Source organism: Metopolophium dirhodum, chromosome 6 (genome assembly GCF_019925205.1).
Source record: "Metopolophium dirhodum isolate CAU chromosome 6, ASM1992520v1, whole genome shotgun sequence".
Lineage (NCBI taxonomy): Eukaryota > Metazoa > Arthropoda > Insecta > Hemiptera > Aphididae > Metopolophium > Metopolophium dirhodum.
In genome coordinates, this window is record NC_083565.1 from 14,304,497 (window position 1) to 14,321,498 (window position 17,002).

The 17,002-nt window shown below is 28.4% G+C and overlaps 3 protein-coding genes across 3 annotated transcripts; 2 read left to right on the forward strand and 1 right to left on the reverse strand.

The window, feature by feature from the left end:
• Window positions 1-459: 459 nt before the first annotated feature.
• On the forward strand, window positions 460-3,812 carry LOC132947004 (tRNA pseudouridine(38/39) synthase). The gene is made up of 8 exons (XM_061017170.1): window positions 460-664; window positions 757-851; window positions 1,769-1,970; window positions 2,109-2,303; window positions 2,384-2,688; window positions 2,746-2,889; window positions 3,044-3,177; window positions 3,672-3,812. The coding sequence occupies exons 1-8, from the start codon at window positions 602-604 to the stop codon at window positions 3,740-3,742; spliced, it is 1,209 nt and encodes a 402-aa protein (XP_060873153.1). The 5' UTR covers window positions 460-601; the 3' UTR covers window positions 3,743-3,812.
• Window positions 3,788-5,387, reverse strand: LOC132947003 (lethal(2)neighbour of Tid protein). The gene has a single exon (XM_061017169.1). The coding sequence runs from the start codon at window positions 5,063-5,065 to the stop codon at window positions 3,788-3,790; it is 1,278 nt and encodes a 425-aa protein (XP_060873152.1). The 5' UTR covers window positions 5,066-5,387.
• A 2,385-nt stretch (window positions 5,388-7,772) lies between these two features.
• On the forward strand, window positions 7,773-16,283 carry LOC132946819 (fatty acyl-CoA reductase wat-like). Its single transcript, XM_061016900.1, has 8 exons — window positions 7,773-8,381; window positions 10,404-10,652; window positions 10,890-11,017; window positions 12,326-12,435; window positions 14,526-14,715; window positions 14,827-15,087; window positions 15,799-16,056; window positions 16,145-16,283. The coding sequence occupies exons 1-8, from the start codon at window positions 8,193-8,195 to the stop codon at window positions 16,236-16,238; spliced, it is 1,479 nt and encodes a 492-aa protein (XP_060872883.1). The 5' UTR covers window positions 7,773-8,192; the 3' UTR covers window positions 16,239-16,283.
• Window positions 16,284-17,002: the final 719 nt, after the last annotated feature.

The following is a 17,002-nucleotide window of genomic DNA, read 5'->3' on the forward strand; positions in this document are numbered from 1 at the left end:
GCACAGAATGAACTAAATACTAAATATTTAGTTCAGTGAATGCACAGTACGCAAGACACAACTACATAAAAATATAAAATTATTATGTAGAATCACGGACTAAGATATAATGGACTGGAAACGACATGGTCGACGGGGATCAAAGGACGGCCACGAAAAGGTGTCACTTAGCTGATAAGAACACTGTTCTTGAAGTTTTCAGCGCTACCGGTGGTTTTATTTGGCTACACAATTTGTATCTTAGTCCGTGTTAAATGCAGAGGGCGCTGTGAACTCCAGGAACACGTAGCGACCCCCCGCACTTTGCTTCTTGTACATAAATATTAAATTCGTGGTTGTGAGATCTAGTTATATCTGTGATTATATCTTAGTCCTGTAGTCCATGTGTAGAATTGTAGTTATCACCTTATCAAGAAGTTGCTTATCAACGAGTTATCTTTACTGACATAATCACTAATCAGTGAATTCAAAAAATGAAACAAAATTTGTTTTGTTAATACCACATTGATATTTCATTGAAATACATTATAATTAATTATATAGTCACGTCTATATTTTATCCTATAGTCTAAAAGTTTTAACATAAGAAAAGTTATGCAAAATGTCACTTGAGGTCGATTCTGATAATTATAATCATGAAAATCTTAATCATCTAACTAAAGAGGTAATTTACTTTGACAATTTTTTATATTTTTAAAACAAGAACAAAAATTAGTAAATAAATTATATATTACAATTTATACATTTTAATTGCAGGAACTTATTAGTATAATTTTAGACCTCAAAGAGCAGAACCGTAAGAAGCTGGGTAGAAAAATAACGAAACCCAAAAGAACTATTGATTTCACAAAGTAATAAAATATTATATGTTAATTAGAATTTTAAGAACTTACCAGGTTAATACAAACATTTTTTTTTTAAACACATACCTAACTGTCAGAATTTGTATTGTACTTAGAAAAACATAGTACAAGGCTGATAAACCTTAATTAAATTATATAGTACATGTGTACCTTTATTGAGAATAAGAATTAGTTAAATACAATTTACCACAATATTTTACTTATCAACAAATTTAATTACATTATTTTTTTTTACAGAGTTAATTATCAGTATATTTTTTATTATCTTTTGAAATATTTTTGGAAGTATATAAGTTAAGCTATTAAAATGTGTTGGAAAATAGGCGTTTCTACAGGAGGTGGCCGGTTGGGCAGTTGCCTCCCCAGCGAGATTTGGGATGTGGGATATGTTATATTTGTGGAATAATTTGTGTTATGCTCGTGGACTAGTTTCAAAAAATTATCTATTCCAAAAATGTACTATCTGCCTCCCTTGCCATGAAGGTTTGGAAGCACTTATAGTTGGAAATATTGTTAGTTAAAAATGCCGTGAGTGAGATCATCTATAATGTGTATTTAAGTTGTAGTTGTAGGTATACTTTTAATCAGTTATGACTACATTTAAGTGCTACAATTAATATTTCTACAAAACTATAAGAATATAATTAGATATCTAAGAATATTTTTTATTTAATAAAAAATGTTACAAAACTATTTTAATTAATATAGTTTTGATAAGTCTTGACTTTTTGTAGTTAGGAATATCAATGGAGGTTGTTCAAAGAAATATTGTTACAATTATTCACATTTTATAATCCTACTACCACAATAACAATTGAAAGATTTATTAAATATAACTTTTTTTTTTATTAAATTAGGTATATGCATCATACATCATCTAATTAAATAATATTTTTTGTTTGTAGGTATCATAAAAGACATGTAGTCTTTAAGTTATTATACTTAGGATGGGATTATCATGGATTTGCTACTCAAGATGTTTCCGAAAAGACTATTGAATATGAATTATTTCGTGCACTCACCATATGCTGTTTAATAGAAAGTCGACAAACTTCAAACTACCATCGTTGCGGAAGAACTGATAAAGGTGTTAGTTCTTTTAGCCAGGTAAAAATATCTATATTTATAATGTATACTACCTAAATTAAATTTGCATTAAATATACTAATAAATAATAAGTGCCAGATAACTTTTCTATTACAGAATTGCTTTATTTTTTGGTAACATAACCATTTTATTTTGCAGGTGATTTCTTTGACTGTAAGAAGTAATGGCGATGATGGTGAAGAATTACCCTATTGTAAAATGCTCAATAGATTATTACCAAAAGATATAAGGGTAGTGGCCTGGGGTCCAGTGAAAGACGATTTTAGTGCCCGGTTTGATTGTGGGTCTAGGACATATAAGTACTGGTTTCCGCGAGGTGATCTTGATGTGGATGTTTGTACTTTTGCTGATAAATATTTTCTTTTTATATTTTGTTAATAAAAAACTAATATTTTTTCACTTGTTATTTATAGTTGATGAATCAAGCTATACAGCAAGTAGTTGGAACTCACGATTTTCGTAACTTGTGCAAAATGGATGTTGCAAATGGTGTTGTACAATTTTACAGAAGGATTACAAGTGCTGATATAAAAATATGCTCTGAAAATAATCAATTTTCAACAAATAGAGATTATGACATGTGCGAACTTACCATTGTGGGTAAGGCATTTCTTTGGCACCAAATTCGGTGTATAGTATCAGTACTCATATTAGTCGGATGTCGTAAAGAAAACCCAAATATATTTAAAGACTTATTGAACATTGAAAATTGTCCAAGGTACTTAGTTGAGTTGTTTTTTTTTTAAATATTTAATGACAATGCTTATATTTTTAGTAAACCTCAATATTGCTTAGCTAGTGACTTACCATTAAATTTATTTGATTGCCAATTTGAAAATGTCAATTGGGTTATTGAAGATGAGTCTATATCGGAAGTCATTACTAGTTTACAATGTTCATGGGCTACACATATGATCAAGTATTTTTTTAAATTTTTTTTTAAATTAATAAACTTTTGTATTCTTAATCAAATAATTTTAAGTTCATGATAGCTATTTAAAAAATAATATAATTAATACAACAAATACCAAACTTATTTTGAAATAAAATTTGTTTATTAAAATAACTTACAGAGCTACAATGTTGGGAGAAATGTTAAAAAACACTGAAACCTTAGCAGAAAACAAGGTTAACAATCAAAGCATATGGTTAATACAAGGTGTCAAATCTAAAATTTATCAACCACTTCTGAAGAGACCGGCTAGTGGTAATAAACTAATATATTATATTATATAATATTAATTTAATGCTTTAAAATAATAACATTTATTTTTAAACACTAATTCAATTAATTAAATACATTTTTCCTCACAATTTTGCTCTTAACATTATCAGTCAATTTTTATTAAGTACTCAGTCAATGGCTGTGCACAGGAACTGTTTTATTTTAGTTAAATCTTGATTATGGTTCGCAATTTATACAAACAGATAAAAGCATTTTCAGCAGTTTTTTTTTCATTAAGTTTAAAATCACTATAACATTTAAGTAATGTCACTTCTATGTATGATAGTAAAAATGAAAGAACATTATAATATATAATTAATAATTATTAATTATATGATATGTTTGGTGTGAAAAGAATTAAAAATGTGTATTATTATAAAAATGTTTCTAGATGTAATAAGATATATTTATTTTATTGCTACAAGCATAACTAGTAACTACTAAACATAATTGAGAACATGTTTTTCTTTTTTCAGCGAGTTTAGAAAATCGGATTCAATACTACACAAAAAAAGGGAAGCTTAAATTAGAATGCAATGAAAAATAAAATTGTTGGTTTACATTTGTAATATTGCTATATAATATAATTACACTACCTATTTTTTTTTATAGACCCATATCTATACCTGTACCTATGTAATCCATACAGAATAATACAATGGCAAACATGTAGTAAAGCACTGCTAAATGCCGTAGCAGGAAATGTGTTCCAACATATTTCTATGAGGCCAAGTACAATTAGTCTGAATTTATTTCCGTAAGGCGTTGACCATAATAAAAATGGCAGTGTATGGTAATACCATACATAAAATTGATAGTGTAATGAGCGGCTGAACATTATTCCGATAAAATTGGCTGAAAACATGGGCAATAAAAATAAATTTGCGCTGATATCCATGTTGATGTTGATTTTCTTCTTCTTCAGCTGAGGTTTTAAGTCGTGTTCGATTTGTTTCATTTTGGCATAGGAGTTCAAATATTTTATCCAAGTGGCGGTGAAACATAACAACACTGTGAGGTGTATGGCCAGTAAAAGGGTATGAAAATATCCACTCACAAAAATGTTGGGTGGGACGAATTTCCAATTCACTGACCATTTATACACAAATACTCTAGATATGTCGAATGCACCCTGTACATAGTTAATAGGATTATTGATTAAAAACGGCAAGCCCAACAATAACTGTACTAAAGCGCAATACGTAATGTGTTTGATTGTTCCTCGGATGCCAAATTTTGTGATATACGCTATTAGCAGTACAGGGGAATAGAGTAGGATATTCATTTTGATGGAAACAGCCAAACTGTAGACTATGCTGCCAACAACCCATTTGTTCTTTAGAAACATGTAAACGGACAGGTAGAGTAGTATCACGGCAATTGGATCGTTGAATAGTCGTAATACGTATATTGAATGTATACGATATGACGAAAAGCATTGTAGCAACATAACAAACGGTGGCACTTTTTTACTGCGTTCATGTATTTTGAACACCAAGTATATGTTAACCAAATACAGTAACATGAATATGTATTGGCCGACTCTGATGTTCTTACCAAATGCGGTCAAGTAGTACAGCACGGAGAATACATACACAAATCCGGCTGGATACACCAATGGTCCAGTGTCTCCTTTCAGTTTGCCATAATCAAATGTACCGTTAACCACGACACCTTCCACTTCTTGCATGTACGCCTTCCAGTCAATTTCTGTGTACCTCACTGTTTGTATGATATACAAGTTCAGCACAAATTCGATGGCAATGACTATCCATTTGATCGACGATGTGTATGAAGGATCAAACAAGTACGACTTGATGTTTTCCAGCGACCCGTGAGTTTTTACAGTTCTTATACATTTTTTCCACATATTAACAATACAATTATTCGTTTTAAATCTATACTTCTATGAAATAAAGTTAATATGTACCTACTTATACTGTAATAAATGAAACTACGAAATTAGAATAATAACTAATAATTATATATGATTTTACCGTACACATATTATAAAACGTTATCATAGAGTACAGAATATAGACGGTCATGGGTACCTGACAAAAGCTCCAGCTAAGCTAGCGAAACTTATTCTCACGTGTCAACTAAAATATGTTTGATAAGCCTTATCATCGTTATTGATATCGTAACCGGCTCGGCGCATAACCATAGGTATTATTAAAAATAATATTAAAATATTAAAATATAGGTACTCCTGTCTTTCTATAACTAGTGGCTATATATAGTATACCTACTTAGTATAATTAGGTTCTTGTGAAGTAGGTATTGATTTAAATGAAGAAAAAAGACGTATCAACATAACTTCACGTTCTATCTATCCCGTGTCTTCTATTTTTAGTATACGTCTTCGATTTGGAATAATGGTGGTTACGCTCAGGGCCGTATTTAGAATTGTTGTGCCCCTGGGCATATAATTTAATAGACAGTCGCCTGTCCTAAATAGGGTTTCCAAATTTAAAAACTCAAAAATACAGGATTGGGTGTTCATTGTTTTTTTTTATATATATAAATGTTTTACAAAATAATTGGTGTTTATCGATTTAAAAATATTCATATCCCTTTTAAGTTTTAATTTTCAACCTTTAGTAGTTTAGTCATTAAAATTAATCAAGCATTATAAGAAAAAAATTTTAAATCTAGAGTTGAGAATAATGTCTATACAATATATTATAGTTTCTCTCTTCATAAATATTATAATTTATTTTTCAAGGAATATCCCAGACAGAATGATAATGTTATAATAATATTTTTCAACAAAAACTTTCTGCTGTTTGTAGCTTATAGAGCACGGCAATTAAGAAACTTCCGATGTGAATTAAACCAGTAGCAAGAAGAAAATATCTTGTTGAACTTGCAGGTTAAGTAATAGGAAAAACTACAACTTAAAATAGTTCATTGTTAAAACGTATATTATGCGTTTCATTATGAAGTGTTTAAAATTTTTTTCTCAGAAATACTGATGTTTGGGGCTTATAGAGCACATCAATTAGGAGCCCACGAGGTGAATTAATCCAACAACAAGAATTCCAGTTGTAGTGATGGCAAAAACTACATCTTCAAATACCTACTTCAATTATTGTTACAACATATACGTCTCACACTCTCACCATATTTATACAAAAATAAAATGATATGTTATATCATAGATTATATACATACTATATATAGTATTTACATAGGCGCAAATCGCAGGGGGCTAAGGGGGATATTAGTCCTCCAAATATCCCTTTAGCCCCCCCCCCCCCCAAAAATACAGTTTTTTAGTTATGTTGGATCGAAGCATCCCCACTTACATTGATGTTAAAAATGTTAGCCCCCTAGCTTTTTAATGGATTTGCGCCTATGAATATTTATAATCAATGTTTATATTTGTATTTTATATTTTTTATATTATTATACATTATTTAAAAATACAGCCTGAGTGATAAACTCAGTAACAAGTTGTAAACTTGGTTAACTCAAAATTTTAACTTTGACTTTGAGTTAACCACTCCGATCGTGTTACACCCCTTATTACACAATAAATAATTTAAAAATAAAAAAGTAGTTTTTTCATGTATAACTGTAAAAATACTAAACATTTTTCAAATTCAAATTCACATTTTTAGATTCAGTACCTTACAAAGTTTCGAAACATTTTACATTTGGAAAAAAAATTATAAATTAGCACTAAACTGTATTTAGTTTAAAATTTTTGACCGATGGAAAGATTGTATTAAAATATAATTTTATTTGTAAAATAAATAATTTCATGTGCATTTGTCTCAGTTGAACAATTTTTACCTACGTGGTAGAACCCTCGTCACACACTCACACTCAAAACATACCTAAGGGTCGGGCCACACTGCGGTATAGCTAGTGGCAAACCTTATTTTGTAGTTTACTCAATTTATTGTATTGATTATACTTGACATAAATATTTATAGTTATTTATTTGTGGAAATTTCCAATTAGTTTTTAACATAGAAACCTTATTATATAGTTTACATAATATTATATGTCTAATTTTTTCAATATAATAGTTAAGTGATAGCTAATTAGTATTATTAATATAATAATTTATAAGTAGCTATAGGCGGAATTTAAGGGTGGAGGGTTTTCCCCCTTAAAACGTACATTTAGATGAATTAGCCCCTACAAGCAAACTAACTGGTCACTACTATTTGTACATTTATATTATTCAAGTATTTAAACATTGTGGACGACTGTGGTTTTTTAATTATCGTGAAAGTGAAACGAAATACTAAATTTCGATGAATAGAAAATTCTCAAAAATATGATTTATTAATTTGTTAATTTCAAATTTTTACTACACTATTGTAATTTGTAGTACAGTAATATACAGAAAAAACTATGGTCTACGCTTGGTCAAATCAACTGTTTTATATTATTAGAGTTTCATAAACGAGCATTATTTAGTTACCTATTATACAAAATCCGATCACATTATTTTATTAATTAGCACGAGATATTAATATTCAGTTACAAATCATTAACTAATTTGTATTTTAATATCTATTTACATAAATATAACAATTAACGAATTATTATTTTTTCGATTTACTCGTATTCGCACCCGATATTATATACGTCATATGCATTACGTTGTCTAGGTTAAAATATCTATGTATAGGTTTATAAATATAGTATTGTAATTTGTAGTCATCGATTAGTATTTAGTAGATATACCCTTTTAATGAGCTTATTGTTACGCGCCTTCCATTAAATTCTACCTCTTTTGATTCATTGTTATTAAACTAAACTTACCTATTACAATTTGGGCCTTGAATATTCGCGTATAACTACTATACCTATAGCTAGGCGTATATATCATTATATCTCAAAAGCGATTACCTGGGTACTATTTTCATTTTATAGGTTGTCTATACGGTGGTATTTCTAATGTAGACAGATTTTGTTTCCATTCGTACATCTCGAAGTCCTACGAAGTCGTCAGCGTTTTATTTTAAAAATTAACAATGGAAGCCTGTATACCCGAAACGTTTAGAAATGGGATAGTCTTGGTGACCGGAAGTACAGGATTTCTCGGGAAGATACTCATTGAGAAAATACTCAGATCATGTCCTGTAAAAAAAATTGCGATCCTAGTGAGAAGTAAAAAAGGATTTAATGTTAATCAAAGGGTGGCTGATATGTACAAACAAGCTGTAAGTGATATTTTTTTCATACTATAGAACATAATTTTCATTTTTAGTAACTTCAGCTAAAATTTCGTTGATTAATTAATTGTAATCATCGCACGATACCTACTTATATAGGCTATCAAGGCAGGATAGGAAAAGTATCCACTCACTGAGTTTTAGGATTTTAATTTTTAACCTACCCTAAAAAATTTAATGGCCCAATTTTCAATAAGACATAATATATTATTTATAATTATTCATATTTCATTGTTTAGAGTATTAGGGTACCTATTCAAATATTGTATGAGTTTATGACACATATTACTAAGCTGGCCCAAATGTTACGCCGCCCCCGAGTTCAACTCGGTAACTCGCCGGGCCTGTAGACTGTAGTCTACCTATGTGTGTTTGTCATTTGTCTTACATATTATATAAGAATGACAGCATATCAGCATCACACGAGTAGATAACTACTTTATACTTATAAAGTACATAGTTTTTAGATGAGTGTTGAAAATAACTGAAAATGACTGTTGACTTAATAGAAATTCGATCATATAATATACATTTTAATAAACCTTCATATTATTTTTTTGTCCTACAGTTAGTTATAAATAATAATTAATCTAATTAATAAATAAAACAAATTATTTTATAGTTTCATACTTGGATTGTTTTTCTGATTATAGGAAAATCCACAGAATATTTTATTAAATATTTAATTTCGTCCCAACTTAAAATGTCTATGAAAAATGACAGTGTTTTTAAAATGTTTAGATTTTTTAATTACGATATTAAATTTTTATGAGATATCTTGTTTAGTGTTTTAAATTTTCAATCCTTATATACCTATAAAAATTTTAAATTAATTTACATGTCTTTGATGAATTTTATTAAAATTTAAGCTTTAAGTACTTTTAAAACAAATATTGTGAGTTTAAGCTAACACTTTTTTTAAAGGTTATCTTCTTATGAGGAACCTTGTTAAACGTTTTCAAGTTTTTGGTTATTGACAGACCAAATATTTTTAATCGGCAATAATTTTAAAAAAATTAATGAACATATAGGTATTTTATGCCTTTAAAATGTAAATAGCTCAAAACGAGGTAAAATATTTTGAAGATTTTATTATAAACATAACTTAAAAATTAGGTAAATGTGAATAATTTGTAAAAAACGGTTTTTCGTTTTTGAACCAAAAAACAAAATTGTTTTTGTCAAAAAATTGTATTTGCGTAAAAATTCCCATATTTTCGTTGTTTTTTTTTTATTTTTCATGTCGCTTTTGAAAACTGCTGGGAATTTTTAATTTTGACCTTTTGAATATTCCAACTAGATTCTTTTTTCCACCAGAAAAGTTACGGAAGTTGAAAATTGAAGCATTTTTTTGACTACTTATCGTGTACAGTGTATACTGCAGTCATACAGATATAAAAAAAAGCACATCATAGTAAAGCAATATATTCTTCGCTCCACTCGGAATCTAAAATGATCCGAGAAGTTCATATTATATAGGTAATTTATAGAAAATAGATGAATACAGAAAGTATAACATCAGTCGTTGGCATTACATTTTTAAATCTAGTAACATATAATAATATGTAGGTAGTTAATTTAGATTTATAAGGTTTTATTTGTTAATATATTAAACTTGAATTTAGGTAGGTAATATAAAGAAGAAGAAGAAGAACAACAACAACAACAACAGCAATAATTAGTTTATAACTTGTGTTACCTAAGCCTTATATTTTTAACATAAGCGCTTACGACTGTAATTAATTAAAAAGATCATTAGTGGTTAATTAATTAATTATATTCATTAATACATCGTTAATACTGTCAGTTAAATATTTTGGATAAACTAATCATTCGAATATAATTTATTAATTCTAAATTTAGAGCTTTCAATTAATAAGTATACCATATTCATTTAATTTGGCGTTTTATGTAAATATTTAAAACTGTTATGATATAAAACTAATTAAATTATATACAGTGTTATGGTGCACATATTATGAATTTATAGTAAAAATATAATTTTCAAAGGTATTCGACCGGATTAGAAGTGAAAAACCTGGTTTTACGGACTTAATCAAAATCATTGATAGTAATCTAGAAGATTCGTCTATGGGTTTGACTACAGCTGATCGCGATTGGATAGTTGAAAATGTAAACTTTGTTTTTCATTGCGCGGCTACGATCAGATTTAATGAAACCCTCGAATCGGCATCAAAAATAAACATACAAGGGACTGAAAAACTCCTGTCCTTAGCAACGCAAATGAAAAACCTTAAGGTAACATTAAACATATTATTATGCATCGAAGACTTACCGGTTATACCACCTATATAATCCGCATATTTGGTACATTTTCAGAGCATTAGTTCATAAGCCATATTATGTTCAGAAAACAATGTTACATTTCTAATTAATTTTTATACCTATCTTATAGTCATGGAGTATAATCGTGTAAAATATATAAATGTAATAATATATTATAATATTTATAAAAAAAATTGTGTGATTTCACAGGGTTTTGTGCATGTGTCAACCGCATATTCGCATTGTCCCAGGGATGAAATCAAAGAGCAATACTATCCCGTTCCGATTACGGCCAAGGACCTAAAAAATATGTTTGGTCTCAACGATTCTACACCGAGGTAATTTGTTTCACATACATCATATTTGAGACTGGGGGAGGTACGGGCATCTAAGCAAGAATTGTTATATCTCAGGGTCTAAGACTATGCTACTACAATAAATGGATGCATGAACGATGAACATATTGATTGCATTATGTCAATGTCTCGGATTTTTAAAACATAAGTTAATGTTTTTTTTCATTTTTTTTAAAATATGCAAATTACTGGTATTCCCCCTACCATACCCCTAACCCCTACCCCTACCATTATACATATATAATAAATACATGCAAAAAGATAGTGAAAAAATATTTTTTGAAAAATGGTTCAAACTAAAAGTTTTCTTTATAGATAGTTACTGAAAACCAATACCAATAGATAATACTAGTTGTATCATTGATTATTAACACACATATTATAATAATTATATAATATACTGATTGCTACATCCCTTTTGACAAATAATTAGAAAATATTTTTCATGGATAAACTATAATACTATTACATGATTTGAATGTATAATCATAATCTAAATATTTTGTTTTATATGTGCATCTATAAAGTAGAAATATACTATAAATATTTTTACCTTAATTGAGATTGCAAGAAATTTTTTTTTTATATAAATTAACTCTAAAAACTCATTGTACATATTTGAACATGAAAACATCTTTTCATAATATCGTTCCAATAAGAATAAGTTTTTATTATCATTCTTAACCTTTTTATATGGTCAACACAATTTTAGATGAACTAGTTTATTGGATAACGAAGTGACCGGTATTACCCACTGACCGTAGTTCCCCCCAGTCACCCCTAATATGTAATATTATTTTAATCGCAATAAATAAAGCGAGGTGGTTTCGGTTTTTGACTGTGCTTATATATATAGTAGTATATACCTACAATTATACAAGTAACTACAGTTTTTTTCTTGGTTTACGTTTTTCGAGAAATTAAAAATACTCTAAAAGTTAAGCATATAATATAAATCTTTATATTTATTAATTATTAGTATAATAAAAATATTTTTTAATTATAAAATATGGTAATATTTTAGCAATAATAAAAGATACGCGATTTATTAAATTATGATGCACTGTCTTGACTATCGAATTACATATTATTTTGTTCAATTTCAAAAATCATTATTAATAATTTAATTTTAGAGACATTTCAAGTTTTATGAATGAAATAAAGACCATACAAAATATTATACCTGTCTTGAAATGTTTTATATTTATTTATTTAATGAAAATTCACGTGAAAAGTCTATCGTGCAAAGAAAGTTTTTGTTTTACAAATTTGTTTGTTTGTGATTTTTAGAATTTTAGAAGATTGGCCAAACACATATTGTTTTACAAAAGCTATTGCAGAAAATTTGGTATTAATAAATGGTATTCATTTACCAATTTCAGTGTTTCGTCCATCAATTAGTAAGTTTATTACATTTGTTTTATGATTTTAGTCTAAAATTATATTATTAAAATAACAACTGGGCTGAATTTGTAAAATTCTATTTTTTTTTCACCTACAGAATGTGAGAGATGGAGAAGATGTCTTTTTTTATTTATCTTATTGGCATTTAATATAAATCAAAGTTATTATAGCCCAAAAATTAATTGGATTTATGCATATAATATATATATTAATACAGAATAATAAATAATGAAAATATTAAATAAGACATAATTTTAAGATTGTAAAATTAAGGTTAAACTATTGAGGGAATTATATATTTGATAGTGGAGATAATTATAGGTGTGGAAACAAAATGTAGCTGGAACAAATTTTTTTTTTTTTGGATGGGGGGGGGGGGTTAAATTAAATAATATTTTTATTGTAGGTAATTAAAAAAAACAACTAACACTTATTTTAAACAAAAAAAAACTGACATTATATATTAATACATCATAATTATTTTAGAATATTTTAACAATATTTATACTGGTGTACTTATTTAATGTGTACGATAAAATTATTATTAATGCTATTTCTGTGTGTACTGACAATACCATTGATTTTTTTGAGATTAAACGGAAAAACGGGCGATCATTTTTTATTCGATAATATATTAAGTACCTTATAGACGTTTCGTGTCCGTCAACAAAACATCTTTAATTATAGTGTGTGCCTTATCTATGTATGATATAATAATATTATATTATAGAAAATACCATCAGAATTTTTATTAGCTCGATTTTAAAATGTTTAACAATATAATCAATAATCAAACATAATATGGTAAATTATTATAATTAAGTTACATAAATTAAATTTATTAACTATAACATATTTCGGTGGGTGGGGGGGGGGTGGTTGAACTCCCAAAACCTCCCCTCATATACGGCCTTGTGTGGAAATATTAGACATGAATTGAATAGGGAGAAATGGTGCCTTTAGCAATAAGTTCATAATGAATTTAAAACAGAGGAGAGAAATAGAGAAGTGAAGTTACTAATTATTAATTAACGGGATTGATAATTTAATTTAAGTTTAAAATTGATTTCATAACATGGTAGAGACGATTTCTGACGAATTTTCACTTGACACAATTTCTGCTTAAGTTTTAATTCTGGGCTGGGTATAAGCATCTAGAACCAGCCTGGTTATCGGAACCTTAGGAGACTTTTTTATTTTGTTTGCTCTGACTTTTTATAAGACAGCCTTATATATAAGGCAGCCGTTATAGTTGGCAGGGTGCGCGCCAGAACATAGTTCGCATTTGGCTCTTAACCACAAGCGACTTTGTACTTAGTAGTTAGTACAGTCTCGGTAAAGTGATTTAGAATGCATCTAACACAGCATTGTGTGTAGCAATAATATTTTTGGGTGTAATCGTACGACTGGTACTGCTTACATTGTGGTTGTTGGCAAAAAGTCTTATAAATTTCTTTAAAAACGTATTAGGTACTTATTGGCTCTTTAATATCCATATAAATTATTTAGTACTTTACTTTTTTATTATTGATATGTTTCGTAAAGATTAACTATATAATTGAACTATTTAGAGAGAAGGTGGGTATATATTTCACCCCTTATACACAAATTGTTTGATTCTAATATTATATAATATATCTGTTGGGGCTTTTGGGATCAATGGCAAGAAGAGTTTAACGATGTATCGACTATTATGATAATTCTATGTGTATCTACCGTTATAAAAATACTAATATCACAAAACAAATAGCTAGTACATCAAACGGGAAAACGTCTAAGCATACACGGACATGTGTTAAGTACACTATTCCAAATTTTTTAGGAACCCCATTTGAAATTTTAAAGATAGGTAATGTAGTTTTAAATATTTAAAACGATTTCCCTTCAAAATAAATTTAAGTAGTAATTCAACTTCTCGTGAACGAAATATAATAAAATAAAAACTTTTTTACATTAAATTATATTCAACACACGTGCAGTGCGTTTAAAAATCTATATATATATATTAAGATATTGCTATTAGTTATTACTATTATAATTTATAGCTCAACCAATCTATATTATTACATGTTCATTTTTATTTCAGTCGGCTGTACGAAATCGGAACCTGGTCCCGGTTGGCTGGAAAACATGAACGGACCGTCTGGGATAGTCGCCGGTGTTATGACTGGATTTTTAAGGACTGTTCCAATTGTCAGAAACAAAATCACGGATATAGTGCCTGCGGATTACACCGTCAATGCGTTGATTAGTGTTATGTGGGACACGGTGAACAGGTGTATATATTATTGTAATTTGTAATTCGTATTCAAATGCGCATAACTGTGTGGTCGGCAAACATGTAAAATTATAAATGTTTGATATTGATGATATTTTTGAATTTTCAGATATCAAAACTCCAATTTGATAAACCAGGAACCAAAAGTTTATAATTACGTTTCTAGTGTTGAGAGTCCCTTGCTATGGGGTAGGTATATTGAAGAAATTAATGGTCATTATCATGAAGCACCGCCTTTACAGTCAATATGGTATATATTTTATGTTTTTTATACCAATTTATGGATTGGCAAAATGTTGAGATTCGTATTGCATCGGATACCAGCCGAGTTGATGGATTTTTGGTTAACCGTATGTGGTAAAAGTCCTAAGTAAGTGTTGTATGATTTTTAATTTGTGTGTGTATCATTAATGTAATATATTTTTATAAACTATAAAGTGATTTAACAGCAATTTGGTCAATTTTGATATCATACAATTTTTTTTTAAATCGACAGCTGTCTGTAGATTTTAACTATCTACTGCACCGTTTTGCCTGCAACATACTCTGTACAATAATTACTATTATTATCGTTAGACAACAGGTAATTTTTTTAAATTTTACCTATCTGCTGTTTACGTTTGAATATTACTAAAATATGTAGTTCTTATTTATTTTAAAAAACTATAATAATTTTATATTCTCATAGAATACAATATAATAAAACTAAAAATAGTTTTAAAATTATGATGTGATGAATTTTTAATCGCTTTATAGAAAATAACAGAAATCATTTTAGTTGAACCTCAATAATTGTTACCCTTTTTTTATGCATAGAAAGCTGCTTTAAAATGTAAAGACACTCGTTTTAATGCCACTTCTGACTTTTGTTTGAATGGTAGATGTAATATAATGTAAACTATTTGACAATATAGTATATACATATAACCTAACCTTATATAATATATACCTTATATTAATTTATGTATACCTACCTAAGTATTTATTTTACTGCTATTTGTTAGACATAGCGGAAATCGAAAATACGTGTTTATATAAAAACAATTTAAGCATTTAAACATATTTTTATGTTAATTTATAGAATTTTGAAAATGTATGTGAAAACGGAATGTATGATGGATTTGCTTTATGAATTTACTACGAGACAGTGGAAATTTGACAATAGTAACACTAGGGAATTGTGGTCGTTGTTAAGTCAAGATGACCGTAACGCTTTTTGGTACAGCTTGGAAGAATTTGATTGGACATCCTATATAAAAATTTATTTTTATGGTATCAGAAAACACGTGTTACATGAAGAATTGAGTAACGTGGCTAAAGCAACAGAGAAAAATCGAAAGTACGAAATGTTGCCTAAGTTATATTTCTTTTCTATCATGACATCATTATATTACTATATAAATTCGTATTTTATATATTGTTTTCAGATTATTTTGGATGCATCAGTTATGTATTTCTTTAATTATTTACGTTGCGTTCCAAGCATGTTGGACATTTGTATCATATATTCATATTGATTAACAAAACGTATAGGTATAACATATTGCACTGGCTATACTGCTATACATTGTTATTTGTTATCAATAAATCAATCTATGTATTATCATTGATTTAATGTTGTTTTTTCAAAGCTTAGTTAAATAATGTATTTCAATATTTGGAGTTTAGTGTACTGGCTGTTGCAGCCTGCAGGGTATAATAGATTCTAAGAGGAGCGATGAATGTTTTAATTTTACAATGGTGTGTGTGTTTTTTCTGTCTGTCATCACCTTTTGGGGCAGAAAAAATGTGATAACACCGATAAACTTTACTTTTGCGTGGCCAAAAACCAGGCGCTTGATTCTGGCACCCGTATATGTTTGAAATTCAACTCAAAAACCACATCAATAATTGTTAGGTATACAATTTATACAAATCTGTTACCACAATTCCGACAAAACCTATGGGAAGTCTTCTTATTTAAGTTAAAAAATAGTTATCAAAATCCAACAATTCTACAAGGCCTGAAAACTATTCATGTGAAATTATTTTTTTCGAAATAAGATACTGTGTCACTTCTCCCCCCTTCCTAAATATGATCGGGCACTGATCAGTAGAATAATGGAAAAATATTATAATTCAGTAGAATAATGGAAAAATATTATAATTAAGGTGACAACTAAAATATTAAATATAATTTTTTAATTTTATAGAATTGCGGAAAATTTTAAAAAGAGGAACCGGGCCCCTATACCCGGTAATAGGTTATATAAATAGATAATAATATTGTGTACTGGCGTACTGCG